The sequence below is a fragment of the Rissa tridactyla genome, chromosome 22 (assembly GCF_028500815.1).
Source record: "Rissa tridactyla isolate bRisTri1 chromosome 22, bRisTri1.patW.cur.20221130, whole genome shotgun sequence".
NCBI classification, from domain to species: Eukaryota; Metazoa; Chordata; class Aves; order Charadriiformes; family Laridae; genus Rissa; species Rissa tridactyla.
The window spans coordinates 5,655,929-5,675,282 of NC_071487.1; the positions used below are offsets into that span (position 1 = coordinate 5,655,929).

At 65.3% G+C, this 19,354-nt stretch overlaps 2 protein-coding genes across 3 annotated transcripts; both read left to right on the plus strand.

Moving 5' to 3' along the window:
* The first annotated feature begins 381 nt into the window (after positions 1–381).
* MATK (megakaryocyte-associated tyrosine kinase) lies at positions 382–8,657 on the plus strand. 2 transcript variants are annotated; one of them, XM_054182023.1, is made up of 13 exons: positions 382–677; positions 3,961–4,017; positions 4,237–4,350; positions 4,506–4,621; positions 4,947–5,166; positions 6,109–6,202; positions 6,303–6,368; positions 6,518–6,617; positions 6,709–6,793; positions 6,971–7,044; positions 7,150–7,345; positions 7,735–7,821; positions 7,962–8,657. In XM_054182023.1, the coding sequence occupies exons 2-13, from the start codon at positions 4,009–4,011 to the stop codon at positions 8,142–8,144; spliced, it is 1,344 nt and encodes a 447-aa protein (XP_054037998.1). In that variant the 5' UTR covers positions 382–677; positions 3,961–4,008; the 3' UTR covers positions 8,145–8,657. The 2 variants fall into 2 exon arrangements, with proteins under 2 accessions (XP_054037998.1, XP_054037999.1); XM_054182024.1 differs by lacking the exon at positions 6,303–6,368.
* Positions 8,658–8,773: 116 nt separating this feature from the next.
* Positions 8,774–11,288, plus strand: LOC128900654 (complexin-3-like). The gene is made up of 3 exons (XM_054182051.1): positions 8,774–9,636; positions 10,281–10,368; positions 10,707–11,288. Exons 1-3 carry the CDS (start codon positions 9,482–9,484, stop codon positions 10,932–10,934), a joined length of 471 nt encoding a protein of 156 aa, XP_054038026.1. The 5' UTR covers positions 8,774–9,481; the 3' UTR covers positions 10,935–11,288.
* Positions 11,289–19,354: the final 8,066 nt, after the last annotated feature.

Sequence of the window (19,354 nt, forward strand, 5' to 3'; positions counted from 1 at the left end):
CTCCAGGCTGAACCCCCCCAGCTCTCTCAGCCTGTCCTCCCAGCAGAGGGGCTCCAGCCCTCCCAGCATCTCCGGGGCCTCCTCTGGCCCCGCTCCAACAGCTCCGTGTCCTTCTGCTGTCGGTGCCCCAGCGCTGGAGGCAGTACTCCAGGATCCCTGGTCCCACCACATTCTCTCCTGAGTCTCAGTTTTCCCGGGGAGCTGCCGCTGCCGTGGGCACCCACTCCTCAGGTAGCTGTTCTGATCACGCCAATAGAGGTGGTAACCGCAAACCTCCCTATTTGCACAGTGGATCCGTAATTTTCTGTGGGTGCTGCGCACTGCTGCAGGATATAAGATCTGATAATCTCCGTTCATTTCTAGCAAGGGTGTGTGCTTGTGCCCTCAAAGGGTAAAAGTTGTTTTAAGTGTCGTCAAATAATGAGTCACCTCTGATTAATGTTTGACTCCGCAGGCGTCAGGCACTAGGACCCGACAGCCCTTACCAGGAGACAAATCAGGAAATAACGCAGTAGCTCTTTCGGGGAGCGTGCCCTTGAAAATAAAGCTTTGCTGCTCCATGCGAAAGAGAATTTACTCTCCAGCGATCTGGGAATCTGAGTCCAGGCTGAGCTGCGAGCCGTGATCCGCCCCGAGACATCGCTGCCCCCAAGGCCCCGCATGGACGTGGCTGGGAGGTAAGTGCAAGGCTCTGGTGGAGCTGCCGAGAGCAGGTGACACGCGTCATGTCTGGGCTGTCAGCGGAGAGGGATGGACGCAGGGCTGTAGTGTTAAGAGCGTTGTGGTCGGTGAGGAAAATGGCCAGGTGTCGCCTGTTTCGCAGCAGAGAAGCCGTTCGTCCAAGTGACCCTTAGCGCGGCCGGGTGTTTGTAGCAAAGTTCTCCAGTTCTCCAGTTCTCCAGCATCCGGCTCCGATTTCAGTGCGGAGGGGCAACCTGCCGGTGCATGTGTCCCCTCTTCTGCCACTGCGCCGTTGGGTCCTGGCAGCTCCTCAGCTGGGGCTGGAAACAAGCCTGAACTCTCCAGTTCGGGGGTGGGATGGCTCCGCCAAACCCCACCGTGTTTCTGTACTTCTCATCCTCGCTGCAAATAATCAGGTTAGCCGATTAAAAAAAAAAAAAAAAGTGTAGAACAGCTCCAAGACAAAGACGGGGGCAAATGTCTCCTCCCAGGCTTTCTGTCCACGCATCCTGCTTGGGGAACGCTCATTCCAGCGATGGGAACGACATAGACCAAACATCTCCAAGAACAAGTAGCTGCTCTAGGACAAGGCGTGTGAGTGGCACCCGGAGGAAGGTGATTCACTGCCGTTGCCCGCTGGTGGCTGGGTGGAGGCACTGGCCGGTCTCCAGGCTCTGCCAGCGGCAGGTATCGACATGGGGGTGTGTGTCCAGCACTCCGAGCCCTGGTGCCAGCTGGGCAGAAGAGAAGCCGGGCCCTTGGGCGCTCAGAGTGGAGGATCCGTCCCTTCCAAGCACCACCCGGTCTGCACACAGGGGCAGGACTGAGCAAACAGTTGTTGCTTTTCACCAGAAATTGCTGTCCCGGAGCAGCAGGAGCAAATTAGAGCCACACTCATCCTTCCCGGCTCAGCCGGCACGCCCCTCCTCCTACCGGGTTGTACCCCAGTGAGGGCTATGGAGCGGACCCTGTCCCTAAGCTCTGCGCCAGCCTGGAAGCGAGCTGAGCCGCATCCAGTCGCGTCAGACTTTGGCTGCGCTGGCTGGGGAACGGGCACCGAGTGGCCTTTGCATCTCCAAGTCCACCAAGATAATACGTGCGGCAGGGACGGGCTGCGGGACGAGAGGGTGTCTGTGCTGACGATGGCTTCTGGAACAGATAAAACTGCTGCCTGCCAATCACCTAGCAAGAGCTGAATTGTCCCTCTTTTTGTTGTTGTTCTGGATGAGGAAGCATGGTACATCCTCGGATCCTCACCGTCATGGGGACGGGCTGGGGTTTAACACCGGTGATGCAGAGGAGTGACAGTGACTCATCCTCCAAAAGAGGAATAGAGCAAAGGCTGTCATCCCTGCACCTCTCCCAGCCCAGCAGAGATGGGGAGACATCATCCTGCTCTGGCTAGAAGTTTCCAAGAGGCCAACAGCGGGCTTTCCCGAGAGCGGTGCAGTCAGCGCTGGGTCCCAGCCCTGCCTTGCCCTGCCCAGACTCCCCTGTTCGCTGGGCACCAAGAAAACCAGTGCACGAAAGAAATCGCCTCTCCCTCTCCTCGGATGTTTCTCGCCTCTGGAAGCCGATGCTCCCTTGGCTGTTTCGAGGTCTTGGAAGCAGAGAGGAGCACGGAGCTGCTGGGGCGGCTTCCCGCTGTCTGGTTCTCTGGTATGAAGGAGCAAGGCGGGCATGAAACAGCTCTGCCTACGTGGGACGTGGGTCTCATCGGGTGGCACCTTTGGCGAAGCTGAAGAGTGTGACTTGCGCGTGCTGAGAAATCCCACCTCCTTCTAGAAAAGGAAAGAAAGTGTCTGCCGTGCGGTGACGGAGAGACATTTGAACTGCAAAATGGAGCTGGAAGAAGGGTGCTGAAATCAGAACGAAACTTCCGGAAACCATGACTTGAGTTTTAAGAGCTCGGGGTGGATTTGGGGGTGATGCCGTGGTACGGGGATGCACAGCAGCCCCGGTAGTGTCACCGAGGACACAGGCTGGGTGTCAGTGGCCCAGCGGGTGGGCTGTCCCCCTCCATGTCCCTGTGCTGCTGGGGCAGCAGGAGAGGATTTGCCCTTTGAGTCCCACCTTCTGCAATTTCAGTCGTTCAAGGAATTAGTGGATGGAACCTTCTGGGAATCTGCCTTCAGGGATAAAGGAGCTGAACAGAGCTGGTGACTCTTTAAGGACATTTTTCTTAGCGTGCAAGAGCTTTCTGTTCCCATGTGTGAAAAGAAAATGAGGAAGGAAGGCTCCAGGGAGACCTTATTGAACCTTTCAATACTTAAAGGGGGCTGACAAGAAAGACAGGGAAAGACTTTTTACCAAGGCTTATAGTGACGGGACAAAGGGCAGTGGTTTTAAACCGAAGGAGGGTAGATTTAGATTGGATATTGGGAAGAAATTGTTTGCTGTGAGGGGGGTGAGCCCCTGGCCCAGGTTGCCCAGAGAAGCTGTGGCTGCCCCATCCCTGGAGGGGTTCAAGGCCAGGTTGGCCGGGGCTTGGAGCAACCTGGGCTGGTGGGAGGTGTCCCTGCCCAGGGCAGGGGGGGTTGAGAGTAGATGATCTTTAAAGGTCCCTTCCAACCTAAACCACTCCATGAATCTATGATCCTCCCATGGAGGTGACATGGGGGATGAAGTGCTCCAGGAGGAAAAGGCACACAATTTTTAATTGGAAAGTGGTCACATGCATCCTAGCGTGACAAGTTGGTGACGGGGAGCACAGGGAACTTGCGTGATCATCCTACAGCCAGCGGATGTGTCAGTCCTGCCTCGGCCCCGACTTGCCCGTCAGCGTTGGTCCTGCCGTGAGCGGCCCCCACATCAGCCCTGCTGCGTCCCACGTCAGCGGGGCCCCGTGGCTGGTGCCTCTCGTGGCCCTGATGACTTGGAGCTGCTGAAACAGGAGGTGAAAAAACAAGTTCCTGGTAAAACCACACTCCCCTCCGTGGCCGCGGCGACGGGCTCCTGTGGTGCCAGCGGCCCTGGTGGGCAGAGGAGCGCACCTTTGGACTCCAGGGCAGGGAGGAGGGGTAGGGCCAGGACAGCTGGGTCCTGCTCCCCCCCCGGCTTTGGGACAGGAGTGTCCCCGGGGTACAGCCGGCACGGGCAGGGTTTGCAGCCTGCTCTAAGCCTTTTTCTCCTTCCTGTGGCGCGGGGCTGCCCTGGGCGATGCACGGGCTTACGAGGAGCTGCGTTGGGCAAAGGAGCCCATGGGGACAGCAGCAGCGGCGCGGGACGGGCCAGCTCAGCCCCATCCCTCCACAGCCCCCTTTGGTTTCTTCTCTGCAGGTGGCAGCGGGAGAGGACAGGGAGTCCCTGATGCACTGACGTCCAGCCATGTCTGGGGTGAGTGGGGCTGCCGCAGGGATGGCAGCACTTCCCCTGCTGACATTGGGGTTACATGTCCCCCAAGGACCGCTGTGGGATGCAGGGGGGGGTCGTGCCTGGTGCCCCTTGTCCCCAGCCAGGGCTTTAGATGGTCCTTGGGGCTGGCCCTGACGGCCGTGGGAGGTGGAGGGGAGCCAGCTCTTGCTGTCCCTGCTGACGCTGCCATCTCCCTTGCAGAAACACTGGCCCCCCGGGACGCAGTGCGTCACCAAGCACGACCACACCAAGCCCAAGGCCCAGGAGCTGGCCTTCCACAAGGGTGACGTGGTCACCATCATCGAGGCCGTGGAGGTGAGCCCCACAGGTGCTTGGGGGACGCCCTGCCCCGGGAGGGCATGGAGAGGATGGGACCCCAGTGCCATCAGCTGAGCCGCCGGACACAGGTCCCCCCCTTCCCAGGGGGATCCTGCCTTCCTTCCCTTGCTCTGAGACCCTCTCGCCCCCAGGGCAAGGGCTGGTACCGCGCCAGGCACAACAAGACGGGGCAGGAGGGGCTGCTGGCGGCCAGCGTGCTGCGGGAGCGCGGCGCCATCCGCGTCGACCCCAAGCTCAGCCTCATGCCGTGAGTACAGCCAGGGGAACGGAGGGGCGGCAGCCCGGCTCAGCCCCCGGTGCTGCGACAGCAGAGGAGTCCAGCGCGTTTCCCCCCAGCCAGGCTTTGGCGGGGCAGAGCAGCCCGTAGCCGTGCCCTGGCGATGGAGGGATTTGCTGGGGCCAGTGCCTGGCTTGAAAGACCCCGGTTGCGCCCACCCAGCTTGGATGGACCTCACCGGGAGGGGTTTTATGCAGTGGGGTCTACGTAGCTTTGGTGGGGGCTCCGCTCTCCCCGTCTCGCTGCGGGGGAAGCCTGCCGGCACAGCCCCTCTCCTCAATGCCCCTCTCCCCAGCTGGTTCCACGGGAAGATCTCGGGGGTGGAGGCGGTGCAGGAGCTGCAGCCCCCTGAGGATGGGCTGTTTCTGGTGCGCGAGTCTGTCCGGCACCCCGGCGACTACGTACTGTGCGTGAGCTTCGGCAAGGAGGTGATCCACTACCGCGTGGTGCACGAGGAGAACACGCTCAGCATCGACAGCCAGCAGTACTTCTCCAACCTCATCGACATGATCGAGGTGAGACCCCCCCCCTCCCTGGGCAGTGAGAGCCGCCAGCACCAGACCAAGGGGTCACACCGAGCAGTGGCAGGTCCCTGTCCCTTTCTCCTGTGGTTTTCACTGGGTTTCGTTTCCTGGTGTAATTCTCCATCCCTGCCAAAGGCTCGTGGTTCCCACTCAGTTTGGGATGCGATGGACAGATCTGGGATGCCCCGGGGACGTCCTCTGCCGCGAAGCAGCCGCGCTGGCAGCAGCCCCGCTCCCCTGCACAGGGCCACGTTTCCCCCCATTCCTGCTCGTTCCGTGCTTCAGGCAGCACTGGGGCTTAGGGCATTTTGGCAAATGAAGATCCCAGCAGCCTCTGCCCCCCCTGGACCCTGGATGAGGTCTGAGCCCTGCCGAAGCGTTCGGATGTGTTTCTCTCCCCTCCGAACGCCCCCTCGGCTGCTGACCCCGCGGGGCTCCTGGGCCGCCGCTTTAGCTCTCATCCTTCCAGCAAGCTCTTCCTCAAGGTCCGTCTTCGCCCTGTCTCGTAGCTGCTGCCCGTCTCCTCTCCAGGGGCTCGCACTCTCATACGTTTTCCGTATTTAGACACAACTTCTGCTTTTCGGTGGGTCCTTCCCCCTTTCAGCTGCCCTGGCCCCGCTCTGTAACCGCGATGGCCGTCCTGCCGCTTCCGCTCCCTGTCACCTCTGCAAACCGTCCTCAGCTGGCCAGTAGCATCCCCGATCGCCCGTGGTCCCTCACGGCGTTTCCCCGGCTGTGCCTGGAGCCGAGCAGGGCTGGGACATGGGCTGGAAGTCGCAGCGCTGGGGGAAATGTGCCTCTGGGCCCCTCGAGGGTGGTGATGGTGGTGGGGTCGCATGGGGCATCCTGCGGTTGCATCCTGGCTCCGTGCCCCGAGCCTGGGGGTGAGAGGTGGCATCGCCACATCGCCTCCGTCTGTCCGTCCCTCGGCAGCACTACATGAAGGAGCAGGGAGCCATCTGCACCAAGCTGGTGAAGCCCAAACCGAAAACCGGCATGAAGTCGGCTGAGGAGGAGTTGGCCAAAGGTAGGGAATGACGGGAGGGGGTCGTGGTCTGGGTTTTGGGGACAAGGCAGCGTGGTTCTGCTGGTGACCCCTGCTAACCTGCCCTCGTGCCCCTGCCCAGCCGGCTGGTTGCTGAACCTGCAGCACCTCACGCTGGGAGACCGCATCGGGCAAGGCGAGTTCGGAGGTAGGTGAGAGGATGGGGTCGGAGGTTCCCTGGCCAAATGGCACCCCCCGATGTCCCCTCCTCATCCTGTAGCATGGGGCGGCTCAGCCTGGGACGCAGCGGGTCGGGTGCGGTGCTGAGCCTGACCCCCCCCCCCCATCTCCTCCCAGACGTCCTGCAGGGCGAGTACATGGGGCAGAAGGTGGCCGTGAAGAACATCAAGTGTGATGTGACCGCTCAGGCCTTCCTCACTGAAACGGCTGCCATGACGTGAGACCCCCATGTGGGGACACGGCCCCACCCTGCCCCGTGACCCACAGATGAGCAGGCACCCCCTTGACCCGGGTCCCCTCCATTTCAGGAAGGTCCGGCACAAAAACTTGGTGTGTTTGCTTGGCGTGATCCTGCACAACGGCCTCTACATCGTCATGGAGTTTATGAGCAAGGTGAGAGCACCCAGCCGGTCCTCAGCCAGCAGGACCCACCACCGCTCAGGTCTGGGGAGAAAATCCCCCTTTGGGGGCTGGGTTGGATGGATGCCGGGCGCTGCAGCTCCCGCGAGAGGCAAAAGTCCGCTGGCAGCCCCATCCTGTTGGTCCTTACGTGTTTCTCCTTCTCTACAGGGCAACCTGGTGAACTTCTTGCGCACACGGGGCCGGGCACGTGTCCCGACCCAGCAGCTCCTCCTCTTCGCTCTGTAAGTCCATCTCCCTCCTCCCTCCGAGCTGGGGACCGGTGCTCTGCATCCCCCTGGGCAGCCGTGAGGAGAAGGGGTGACATTGTGCTCTGCCTCCCACGGCAGGGACGTGGCCCAGGGCATGGACTACCTGGAGTCCAAGAAGCTGGTGCACAGGGACCTGGCCGCCCGCAACATCCTCATCTCCGAGGAGAACGTGGCCAAAGTGAGCGATTTCGGCTTGGCCCGGGTCAATCCCAAGGGCGCAGATGCTACTTTGCTGCCGGTGAAGTGGACGGCGCCGGAGGCCCTGAAACACAACGTGAGCGACGGTGGGAAAGGAGGGAGGGCCGGGGGCGCGGGGGAGCCCTCCTGAAGCAGCTCATGCCCTTGGGTCCCCCCTGCTGCCACCGACCTGTCCCTGCCCCGTGGTGGCTTCTGGCACATTCAGCCCCGCATCTTCCGGAAGGTCGGGCCCTGTCCTGACCAGCCCTCGCCCTGGCGGATGGCGAGAATCAGAGCAGCTCCGGTGGGATGCAGCGGGATGGACCCAGGGCTGTGCGGGTGATGGAAAGGGATACGGGGGGTCTCAGCCCCGAGGAGCTGGGGGTGGCGGGGGGTGAGGGCTGTCTCCCGTCTGCCCTCGGGGAGGGACAGGGGCCCAGCGCAGCTCCCGTCCGCCTTCAGCCTCTCCTCCTCCTGCGGCCACAGAAATTCTCCTCCAAGTCGGACGTGTGGAGCTATGGGATCCTCCTGTGGGAAACCTTCTCCTTTGGGCGAGCGCCCTACCCCAAGCTGGTGAGTGCTGTGCCGGTGGACGCCACAGGTCACATCCTGCCGGCACCAACGGGACGGGGACATCCCTCTGTCCCTTGGCCAAGGCGAGCCCCTGGCGGGGCCGGGAAAGGGGGTCCCAGCTGGCTTCTCCATCCTGCCAGAGCCTGAAGGAGGTGACGGAGCTGCTGGAGGAAGGGTACCGCATGGAGCCCCCCGAGGGCTGCCCACCTGCTGTCTATGTCCTGATGAAGAGCTGCTGGGAGCTGGAGCCAGGCAAGCGGCCGTCCTTCAAGAAACTCACGGAGAAGCTGCAGAAGGAGCTGAAGCACCTGAGGGACGTTTAACCCCCATCCCGCTCCCGGGAACCCGTGGTCAGAAGTGCCCCGGACCCGCTGGGGTTGGGAGCAGCGTGGCAAGGGATGGCCGGGCAGTGGGGTGGCCCCCGGTGCTGCTCTCTCCTGGTGGAGATGGGGCAGCAGCGGCGCGGGAGGGCTGTCCTCCCCCAGGGTACCCAAAGAGGAGGCAACAGCCTCCCTCCATCCTGGCACAGCTCCTTCTTCCCACCACACAGCCCAGAGAAGGTTCCCATGGGGTCGATCTCCTCCCAAGGTGGGGGCCATGCCCCACACACCCCACACTCAGCCCCGGACGGCGGGTGCCACACATGGGGTCCCTTCGAGCTGTCCCTCCCGGTGACGGGGGACAGGACGGGACATCTCCGCTTGCTGGAGGACAAAACCCCAACCCCAACACGGCCCCGCTCCAGCCACCCGGCCCCATGCGGGGACGTCGGGCGCAGCCAGCTAAACCACCCGGATTTGGGCTTTTTGATTAAACCAAAGAAATTAGTTCAACCAGCATCTTTAAGCCTCTGTGCTCAAATTAGGCCTATCCCTCGCTTGGAGCCTGGCGAAGCACAGGGAAAGGCTTGGGGGGGCCCGGGAGATCCAGCCCTCGCAGCCCCCCGCGTGCAGCCTGGCCCCTCTCCCCTCAGGGCTCAGCGCAGCCGGGGATTATTCTTTTAATCAGAGTCTGTATGGGAATTGCTTGCGTATAGATTACGGGAGCGGGGCACGTCCTCCGGCGGCGGGAAGCCCCCGGCCGCGCCGGCTCCCAAGCAATCTCGACGTCTCGGTGGAGCCGGGATTAACGGGGGCACGAGGCCGCACACACGCGGGCGATGGTGCGTGTGCACCCGCCCGCTGCCTCGCCTTCCTTCCTGTCCTTTGACCCTTGATTGGGTTTTTTGGGCTAATCCTCTTGGGTCTCCCGCGCGCCGACTTCTTGCACCTCCAACCCCCCCTGTGCCGGTGCGGGTGGCGTTGGGTGCCTGTGGCGCTGGGCTCCCCCCATCCCGGTCCGGCGCTGCGGGTGCCGCCCTCCCTCAGGCCCACGCAATGGGGGTCGTTCAGCCCAGTCCATCCTCCCCATCACCCCAACGAGGCAGCACCCCACTGTGTCCCTGCGCCACCGCCCCCCTCAAGCACCCTTGGGTGCAGCGAGAGGCGCAGGAAGGTCTTTCCACCCCGTTGGCTGTGTCTTCCCCTCCTAATGCCTTAATCCGCCCCTGATCCGCCGCCCGTGGGGCAGCCGGTCCCGCTGACCTTGCAGGCGCCGGCCCCGGGCAGGGACCCGGTGGCACTGGGCACCGTGGGGCACGGGCTGCCACAGCCGCCCACCCATGGCCACCTTCTTCACAGCCACCCTGAAGAGCTTTCAGGGGAGCAAGGAGGAGCCACCCAAGGGGCCCCCCAAGGATGGCAAGGCGGCCACGCTGCCCAACGGCATGGCCCGCGAGGAGTTTGAGGAGTACCAGCGGCAGCTGCTGGAGGAGAAGTAAGGCTTTGCTGGGGCTGGGGGGTCATTGGGGTCCCCCACGCACCAGGACCGGGCTCCCACCTGCTGTGGGCTGTCCCTGAGTTGGGACAAGGAGAGGGAGGCAGCCGGGGCAAGGGACGGGCAGAGCCCTTCTGCGCCTCCGCCCGCAGCACGGGACGTCCCTGTGGGGGCTGGCGCAGGGCTGGGACAGTGACTCGATGCACCGGAGGTGACAAGGGGCACCCCCAGGTGTTAGCGCCCCAGAGCAGCGGGTGTCTGGTGGTGCCAGCCCAGCACCGTGGAGGCGAGGGACGACAGTGGCCAGCATGGGATTGCATTAAGGTCCCACCTTCCTGGGTCCAGGCGCTGGGGGGACCCGGTGGCCCCGCATCCAGCAGCTGAGAGGCTGCAGGAGGAGCAAACGCCTCCAACGGGCACCTTCCCTGAGCATCTCTGCTGGGGCTGGAGGGGCGGGATGTGGCCCCTGCCCCCAGGCCCCCATTGCAACCCTCCTGCAGACCTCCGCATCCCCTTCTCCTCCTGCCCTGGCACGGGGCTGGCCCAGGGACGCTGCTGCCGGAGGAGCAGGGCGATGCTGGAGGTGGGCTCTGGTGGGGGGGTTGGTGAGGCAGGGGGTGACGATGCGGTCCCCGCCGCCGCAGGATCGAACGGGACAAAGCCTTTGCGCAGAGGAAGGCAGAACGGGCCGCCATGCGGATGCACCTGCGGGACAAGTACCACCTGGCCCAGGTAAGGACCAGCCCACCCACGGGGGGACCTCGGGGGTCTTCCCCCGGCCCCTCCATCCTCCGGGACAGCCCCAGGCCCGGCGGCTGCCAGGCCTCCTCCGGGACAGGAGATGATTCCTGAAGAGGGCAGCAAACAGCTGCTGTCTCTGCACCATCCATGTGTCCGTCCAGCTGTCCGAATCTGGAACCGGACAGTCCCGGCGTCCCCCCGGCGTCCCCAACGCCCCCGCAGCGCCCGGCTGGCCCCCAGGGACCTGCGCTCCCCCGTCCCCCTGCCCCATGGCCGGTGGGCGCCTGCGTCTGCCCACATCCCCGACGCTGTCTCCCACCCGCACGCAGGACGAGCGGGACGATGCTCAGCTGCACGTGGCCGGCGGCGCGGTGGAGCTGCCGGAGGAGCTGGCCGCCATGGTGCGCAGCGAGGGGGAGGAGGAGGAGGAAGAGGAGGAGGATGGCGCCGGGGCCTTTGCCTTCCTGACAAAGCTGCGGGAGGCGGACCTGCCAGCACTGCGGGACCGCGCGCTGGGCACCATGGACGAGGTGAAGGAGAAGTGCGCCCTGATGTAGCGTCGCTGCCCGCCCTGCCGGCCGGTGACACCGGCAGCGCTGGGGCTCAGCCCCTGCCCCCCAGGAGTGATGGGATGCAGGTGTTACAGGTGCCGTTACCTGGGGGTGGGGGGTCCCAATACGTGTGCTGGGGGTGGCTTTCCCTCCCCAAAACCGTTCCCGGTTGCTTTCCCGGGGTGCGCCGGGTGGGTGCTGGGGTGCAGGACACCTGGCTCCCCTCCAGCCGTGCTGGCCAAGCCCCTCCCCACCGTGCCCCTGGGGTGAGCCCCTGGAGGCAGCGGGTGACCGGTCCCTAATTCTCTGTCACCCCCAGGAACAAGCCCCGGGGCCTCGCGCGCCTTTTGGCTCAATAAACATGGCATTTGCTGGCACCAGCCTGGTCTTCCTGCTGTACCCCTCACCCGCACAAACCCTGTCCTGGGCTGGCAGGGGGGGGACACGATGACACCGGTGCAGCAGGGCTGCTCCACGCGCTCCCGAGCCAGCACCCAGCCCATCGCTCTCGGCCACCGGATCCATCGCCCCCTTGTGCAGCAGCCCCCGGGCACGGCCGCACCCCAGCGGCGCTCAGGAGCCGGGGGACTTCGTGTTTGTCCCCGACCAGGGGCAGCAGCGGCGGGGATGTGGCAGCGTTTAATTCCCCCTCGAGCATCCCCTGCCAGCGCAGGGGTCCCTTTGGTTGGGGCCGAGGCATCCCGCTCCGGGGAGTTGCTCCCCGCTCCTGGCTGTTGAGCAGCGGCACTGGCTTAAACGCCGCCGCGCCGGAAGGCTGGGGGCTGCTGAGATCACTAATACCTGCCTATTTTAGCGAGGTCTAATCTGCCTGAGTCGCCTGTCCCCGAGGACTAAGCTAGCTGAACCCTTGTAAAATGTATGGCCAGCGCTGGCCCCAGTGGCACCTCCCCGCCGGAGCAGGAGCCGCCGGGGGAGTCACGCTGTGTTTGCATGAAAGAAAGGACGCGCTGAGCCGCCTCCGTCCTCCCCACGCCGGGGCCATCTGCTCCGGAAAGGCCTGTGGGGACGGCCCCGGCCCGGGCTGCCCCTGGCTGCGGCGGTGGGGCTGGGAGGGGGCAGCCCAAAGCAGCTCAGGTGGGCTGGGAGCTGTGCCGTGGAGCTCATCGCTGTCACAAGAGCCGCCGGTCTCAGCCACCCCGGCTGGAGCACCTGGAGCTGCAGGAGCTCCAGCAAGGAGGCCCCCAGGAGCACGAGGTGCTCGGCTCCCCCCTGGGCACCCGCCCCTCGAGGAGCTGGTGGGTGCTGGGGCATCCCAGGGAGCGTGTGACGGGCAGCTCAGGGCTTGACACCTGGAGCCTCCTCGTGTTTGGTGGCCCCGCTGCACCTGCCCTCCCCACTGTCCCTGACATCACTGCCACCCCTGCCCTCCGGCCTTTCTTCAGAACTTGCAAAATCTCCCATTTGGGCACAAAAACCCACCCGTGTTGCACGGGATGTGGCCGTCTGTGTCCCCACCCGTCCCCCGGCCAGGTCCCCCATAGGGTGGCGGCACCCGGCGTAACCCCGTTCCCACCCCACATCCCCGCTCTCTCCCGGGCTGGGGCTCGATGCTGGGTGCCAGCCGCTGGGACGGTGGCACCGGGGTCCCCAAGGCGCTCCGTAACGGCAGGGTCCCCCGTCCGGCTCTGCACCGGGGCCCCACCCTGCCCCGACGGCAGCCTGGCTCCCAGTGCTCCCAGTGGGGCTGCGCGGGGGCTCCCAGCGCCGGCTGGGATTCGGGTCAGGACCCTCCGCCAGGTCTCCTTGGCTAATCGTCCTGCCCCCCCCCGCCCTCCCCACGCTGCCACCTGCCTCCCGCTCAGCACCCTTTTGGGTCACCCCTGCCGCCTCCCCGCCTGGCCCAAGGCCTCTTAATGAACTAAAAAAGTGATAAATCCCCGGCCGAGCTGGTCACGTGAGGCCGGTGGCCCCCGGCCGCCCCCCACCCCGACCCCCGCCTCCGGCCCCACCGCCCCGGTAAGCTGACGCAGCGTCTCTAAGCGTTAGCAGCTTTGCCCGCTAATAGGATTAGGGAGGTTTAAAACTGTCATTTGAGTGAACTAAACCCCCTGATACTCTGCATTGCACCTTCTTAACCAATTTGCCTTCAATTAGGGTAATTGGGAAACTAGCAAAGAAGTATAGCATTAATATTTTAAAGTGATGAAGCGATTACGGGCCTTGGACGAGGAAGCAAATCAATTTGCTATCTGCTCCTAAAAGGCAATTATAATCATTTGGCAAATAAGCCTGCTGGCCTCCCCCCCCCCTCCCCCCCCCCCCAGCTCCCCGTGCGAGCCAACACCTTAAGGCGGTCAGCGGGGCCGGCACCGCGCGCACCACGCACACCGCGCTCACCACGCTCACCATGCTCACCGCGCCGCACCGGGCAGCCCCCCGTTCCCAGAGCCAGCCCGGGCACCGCGGCCCCGGCACGGCAGCGCCCTGGCAGCAGGGAGGGACACCCCGGGGGAAGCCACCGAGGGCCAGCGGAGCAGGGGACCTGGCTCCTGCGCCCATCAGAGTGGCCAGTGTGGGCATGAGCGCTGGCCCGGGGCGAGCAGCAGGTCCGGGTGCCTGTTTGCATCCCCAGCCCCAGGCGTCGTCCCTGCGCCCAGGGGTGTCCCCAAACCCCCCCCCAAGGTGGCGCCCCCCCTGCACACCCCCTTGCTGCAGGTGGGGCCCTGGCACGGGGGTGTCACCCCGTCCCCAGGCGCTATGTTTGCCCCCAGGGGCAAGTCCCGCCATCCCTGGAGTGGGGCTGTGCTGTCCCTGGGGTGTTGCCAGCCAGTCCCTGGGGTGGTGGCACTCTGTCCCCAAGGTGGTGGCACGTTGTCCCTGGGGTGGTACCATGTGGTCCCCAGGGTGGTGGCACGCTGTCCCCGGGGTGGTGGCACGCCATGCCCAAAACAGCGTCACGCTGTCCCCGGGGTGGTGGCACGCCATGCCCAAGACAGCGTCACGCTGTCCCCAGAGCGGTGTCAGAAGGGGCAGGCGAAGCCGCACACCCCGCAGGGAGGGACGCTGAGGAGGCCCCAGGGCCCAAACCGGGGCACAGGGGTGGCCGTGGGGTCCCACCGGCAGCGGCTCCGGTGGGGAGGGCACAGACCCACACAGGGCCAGCAGCCACCCGGCACGGGGTGCGGGGACGTCCAAAAACCCTGCAGTGACATTTGCCATCCAAAAGGGGAACCGTGGCGAGGAGCGGAAGGGAGTGGGAGGAAGCCGAGACAGCGGCCGGGGGTGGCAGCGTTTGCAGGTGGCAGGAAGAGGCTTTTGGGAGAAAGTAAAAGTGAGCGGAGAACGAAAAGACCAAAACCCACCTGGCGGGACTGAGAGGTCCGGGCGTCACTGAGCACCCGCCACCCGGAGCACCCCAGGACCCCCAGGGTCCCCGGGGCGGCAGGGGGAGGGGGGAGGAGAGGGACAGCGTTTCTGCCCCCCAGCCCGGCTGCCCCTGCCCCACACCCCCACGGCCAGGGCCCACGAGCAGCCCCCAGGGTTGGTCCCCACGGCTGGACCCCACGCGGTGCCCCCATGCCCGGTTCCTGTGCTCAGGCCCACGGCCATGGCTTGTCCCCACACCTGGTCCCATGGACGGTGCCCAATGCTCCCCATGGCTGCTCCCCATGGCTGTGCCCCACACTCGCTCTCCGCTCCGGATCCCCCTGGCTGTTCAGGGTGCCCGGTCTCTACGCTTGCTCCTCATGGCTGGTCCCGACTCCCAGACCCCATAGCGGGTCCCCAGACCCCACCCCTGGTCCCCATCGCTGGTCCCACACCCCGTGCCCATTGCGGGCCGTCACACCTGGTCCCACCCCTGGTCCCGCCACTGGTCCCCGCGCGGGCAGGGCTCTGCCGGCAGCATCGTTGGGGCCACACACGCCGTCACCGGGGCCACCCCCAGGCTCGCCATCCCCCTCCGGGGAGCACAAACACCCGCCACGGCAGCACCCCCATCCCGCCGGGGCTCGGGGCGCCGGCCTCGGACCCCATCCCCGGGGCAGAGCCTCCACAGCCCAAGGAAACCCTCCCCCTCTCCCCCCATCGCCCCGGCCTTTCTTCTCCGCTCCCCCTGTTTCTAATTCTTTTTCCTCGCCCGTAATGAGGGGATTACAAGGCAAACTCCAGCAGGACGCCTTTGTGGGGAGACAATCTGAGTGGGGAAGGCAGTTCGGGGCTTTGTCCGCCGCCGCCCCCCCGGACCCGCGCTGGGGGGACATTTAGAGCAATTACTTGTCCAGAAAGTAACTGTCAATCATTCTTAAAGGGGAAGGCCTCCAATTAATAACCTCGTCTTAATCCTTTGGACTCATTTCCAATCTGCGGGGCCTTGGTGACATCTGCAACACTAAATAAAGATTCTCCCGAGCCTTAGCGCGGCGGTTCTGTGACAAATAAGAAGACTAGAGGCAACTTTGGCTGCCAAAGCTGCGAGATTGGTGAGGTTGAGCCGCTTGTTTGGTTCCCGGGAGGGACCGGCAAAGTTAAATACTCCTGGAAAAGCCGAGTTGGGCCCAGCAGGTAACGCCGTTTTATTCCGATTCGGGAGGAAGCGCTGGGGGAAGATGCTGAAAAAGGGAGCGGGTGTCCCCGGGGGGCGCCCAGGGCCGGGGCCGGGGCTGGCACCTTTCCCTGGGGGCGCGGGAGCGGGTGCCGGGTACCCGTCAGCATCACTTGCACCGATTTACACCCGGGGCCGGAGGGCAGGAGCCACCCACGCTCCCCACCGCCCGCGTCGGCTGCCGCAAACAGCCCGTCCCAGGTGGCCCCAGCCCGGGGCGGGGGGTGTGTGTGTGTGTCTGAAATCCTGGCACCCAGACGGGCTTTCGAGGGCAAAAAAATGCACCCCAGCGAAAGCTGGGGCTGTCCCCGGGCTGTCCCCCCCGCGCGCCCCACTGCTGGGGGAGGCCGCTTGTCCTCACTGATGCTCTGCTGCTTTCCGGCACCGGGGAAGCGATTTTTTTTTACCCACTTCAACCAGGGCTCCATGGCATTTCTGCCACCTTTTTGGGTGTCTTAAATAACAGGCACCCCCTCCCCCCGAGCTGGCAGCCCCCACAGGAAAACCAGGGCTGGGGGCGCCGATTTGGCGGGGGGGAAAACCCTCCCGAGGCTTCAGGTCCTTGCGGTTCCCAGCACAGTTTTAAAGCTTAAGCTTTTAAACCCCCAAATTGCCGCCGGGATGACGGCGGCCGCAGGAAAATGTCTGATGGGAGCAGGGAGGCAGCTCCCCCCACACACACCCCCCGCACCCGCTCAGCGCTGCCCGGTTTTTAGGCAGAATTCCTGAAATGCGACGGCAAAGGCTCGGGGGTCCCGGGGCCAGTCCCTGGAGGACGGGGACCAGGGGGTGGCCAGTGCTGACGTCCCCCAGCCCGGCCCTGCCGGCGTCCCCAACTTCCCCACCCAGGGACACACGCGACCTTGGCCAGGCCGAGGCAGAGAGGGGTCGGAGTGTGGGGGGGGGCGTCTGACCCTCGCACCCCCCATCCCGCGGGGTCCGGTGCTGCCGCCCGGCTGCCGGGTCGCTCCCGCTTGGCTGTTTTGCTGTTCTTCCTTCCATTCCCGCTCCCGCGCCGGGCGTTGCTCTGCGTACCGCGGGGCCGCGGCCTCCTTTGCTCTCAGATGGGGTCAGGATGGAGGGACGGGGTTGGGGGGGGGGCTGCCGCCAGCCCTGGCCCTGACCGCCATCACCGCACCTCGTCCCTGTCCCCCGCATCGTCCCACCTCGTCTCTCCTCCTGCTTGCCCCATCTTGTCCCCAGCGCACCCCCCCCCCGCCCCCCCGCCCAGTGCCCATCTCACCCATCCCCATTGCCCCAGCTCCCCCCAAGCTCCCCCCTCACCCCCAGCTCCCCCCCCATTGCCCTGTGGGGCCGAGGGAGACGGCTGAGCAGGGCAGCTGGGGGGCTCTGAGGGGGTGCTGGGTCCCCCGGGGGGGTCTGTGCCCCAGGCTGGGGGGCTCTGGGTGCTCACCCCCTCTCCCCTCTCCTTGCAGGTGCAGAGCTGCGCAAATGAGAAGCGGGTGAGTGAGAGCGGGACGGCGGCGGGGACCCCGTCCCCTCCCCACGTCCCCAGCCCCAGGACACACTGCGACACTCGCACGGTGACAGCGGGGCCCGTGCTCCCCCAGCAGCCGCTCATCCCTGCCTCGGGGCACCGCGGGGGCGCAGCACCCAGCACCCCCGCCCCGGCTCGCAGCTCCCCCCGGGCACCCCAAGGCTGCAGCCTCCCTGCAGGGACGGAGCCGGAGCCGGCCAGAGCCCCCAGGGCTAGGGACCACCCTGCCGGGGGCCACGGGGCGTCCTGGGGGGCTGGCAACTCCCGAAGCTGCACACGCTGCACCCACTGCCCTCACAGCACTGCCCGCACTGCACACACTGTGCACACTGCGCACAATGCACGCACAGCGCTGCACACAGCCCCTGGGTGTGCGCTGCGCACGCTGCGCACTGCACCCACTGCACGCACAGCACTGCCCGCGCTGCACACAGCCCCTGGGTGTGCACTGCGCACAATGCACACACTGCACACACTGCACGCACAGCACTGACTGCACTGCACACAGCCCCTGGGCGTGCACTGTACCCACTGCACACACTGCGCACACAGCACTGCACACACTGCACACACTGCACACACTGTGCACTGCACGCACTGCACCCACTGCCCGCACAGCACTGCTCATGCTGCACACAGCCCTTGTGCGTGCACTGCACACACTGCACACGCCGCACACACTGCGCACTGCACGCACTGCACGCACAGCACTGCTCACGCTGCACACAGCCCCAGCGCGTGCACTGCACCCACAACCCACACACTGCAGGCGCTGTGCACTGCACACGCTGCACGCACGGGCACGCGCTGCCTGCGCCACACACGCTGCGCCCACCGCCCTGCACACAGTGCACAGCCCCGACGGGCCCTGGGCACACGCTGCCCGTGTTGGGTGCACTGTACACGCAGGCACTGCACGTGCCGCCTGCCTGCACTGCGCGCTGCACGGCACGGCGTGTGCTGCATGCCCTGCAGGCGCCTGCACTGCACGCGCTGGGTGCGCTGCGCGCAAAGGCACTGTGCACGCTGTGCAGGCACGGCACACACACTGCGCACCCCGCCGTGCGCGGAGTCACGCTGTGCCCGCCCCACTGCGCACGCCCTGCACACGTTGCGCACCCCACACCCCTTGCACACCCGCTGCCGGCTGTGCGCGCTGCACACGCGCTGCACACGCTGCACATGTACACCGTGCCTGGCATGCTGGCAGTGCAGGCATGGCGTTGCGCACGTGTGGCACGCGGACACTGCCACCCGGGCACCGCACGCAGCGGGCACGCGGCACAAACTGCCCCGCGCGCGCTTCACACCGCCCACCCCGTGCTCCATCCCCGGCACGCGTGCCCTCCCGCGCACCCCGAGCACCCCACGCCTGCCCGCGTGGGCGCGCCGCGCATGTCCCCATATGCGCACAGACGCGCGCCTGCTGCAGACGCCCTGCTCGCGCCCGCGCCCCGCGCCCTGCGCAGGCACTCGCCGTGCTCGCTGCACACGGACACTGCGCAGCCTGAGCAACACCCGGCCCCTGGATGCCGCCCTCTCGGGACCCCCATTTATTCCCTCCCAGAATTAATCAGCATTCCCTCTCCCTCCCGACACCCCTTTGGGAGTTAGCTGAATTCTTGCTGGCACATCTGGGCGATGAGGCACCTTCCCCTCAGCAGAAGTGCCCCAGGATTACGGCTTTCTGCCCCATTTCCGTGTTTGCCTACATCCTCGTGGTAGAAAGGGACCCTTAATCCCCAGCAAATACTGCAGGAAGATTTCAGATGCCGGATAAAAAGCTTAAAGATGAAATGTTTTAAGGGTTGAAAATGCTTATAAGCAGGCAGAAAAAAGGTTATTAGCCAGGGGACGGCGCTGGGTGGCTCCGGCCACTCTTGGGAACCAGCATTGGGTCCCCCAGGGGCGCGGGGACAGACTCGTAGTCCGTGGGGAAGAGGGGCTGGAGGAGCGGAGCTGGGCTGGGAGGAGGGAGCTGACCTGGGCTTGGTCCCCTCCACGCCGGGCAGGGGAGAGGTCGAATCAGCGCTCAGCAATGGCACTTCCATAAAATCCTCGCCTTTAGGTGAAATTCGACTTCCAGCTTTGGGTGGACGCATTGACCTGGCCGCGTCCCACGGCAGAGCTGAATGCGGGGTGCCGCGGGCATTGTCCCCCGGTTCAGTCCCCGGGACGCTGCGGCCCCGGGATAACGCTGCAGCAGCGGAGAGGATTACGCCTTTGCGTAACCTGTTTCTGGGGCCACCCCGTCCTCCCGTCCATCCCTCCGCTTGTCCCTCCATCCCCAGCCTGGGGTTGCACGGGCGAGTCCAGTGTCCCTGCGCCCCGGCTAACCCCCGCGGTCCCCTCGCAGGCGCCGCC

Coding starts and splice junctions, on each gene's coding strand:
- LOC128900654 (XM_054182051.1), top strand. CDS start 9,482: ATGGCCACCTTCTTCACAGCCACCCTGAAGAGCTTTCAGGGGAGCAAG. Junction 9,637..10,280: donor CGGCAGCTGCTGGAGGAGAA/GTAAGGCTTTGC, acceptor CCGCCGCCGCAG/GATCGAACGGGACAAAGCCT. Junction 10,369..10,706: donor ACAAGTACCACCTGGCCCAG/GTAAGGACCAGC, acceptor ACCCGCACGCAG/GACGAGCGGGACGATGCTCA.
- MATK (XM_054182023.1), top strand. Junction 4,351..4,505: donor CCATCATCGAGGCCGTGGAG/GTGAGCCCCACA, acceptor TCTCGCCCCCAG/GGCAAGGGCTGGTACCGCGC. Junction 5,167..6,108: donor ACCTCATCGACATGATCGAG/GTGAGACCCCCC, acceptor GTCCCTCGGCAG/CACTACATGAAGGAGCAGGG.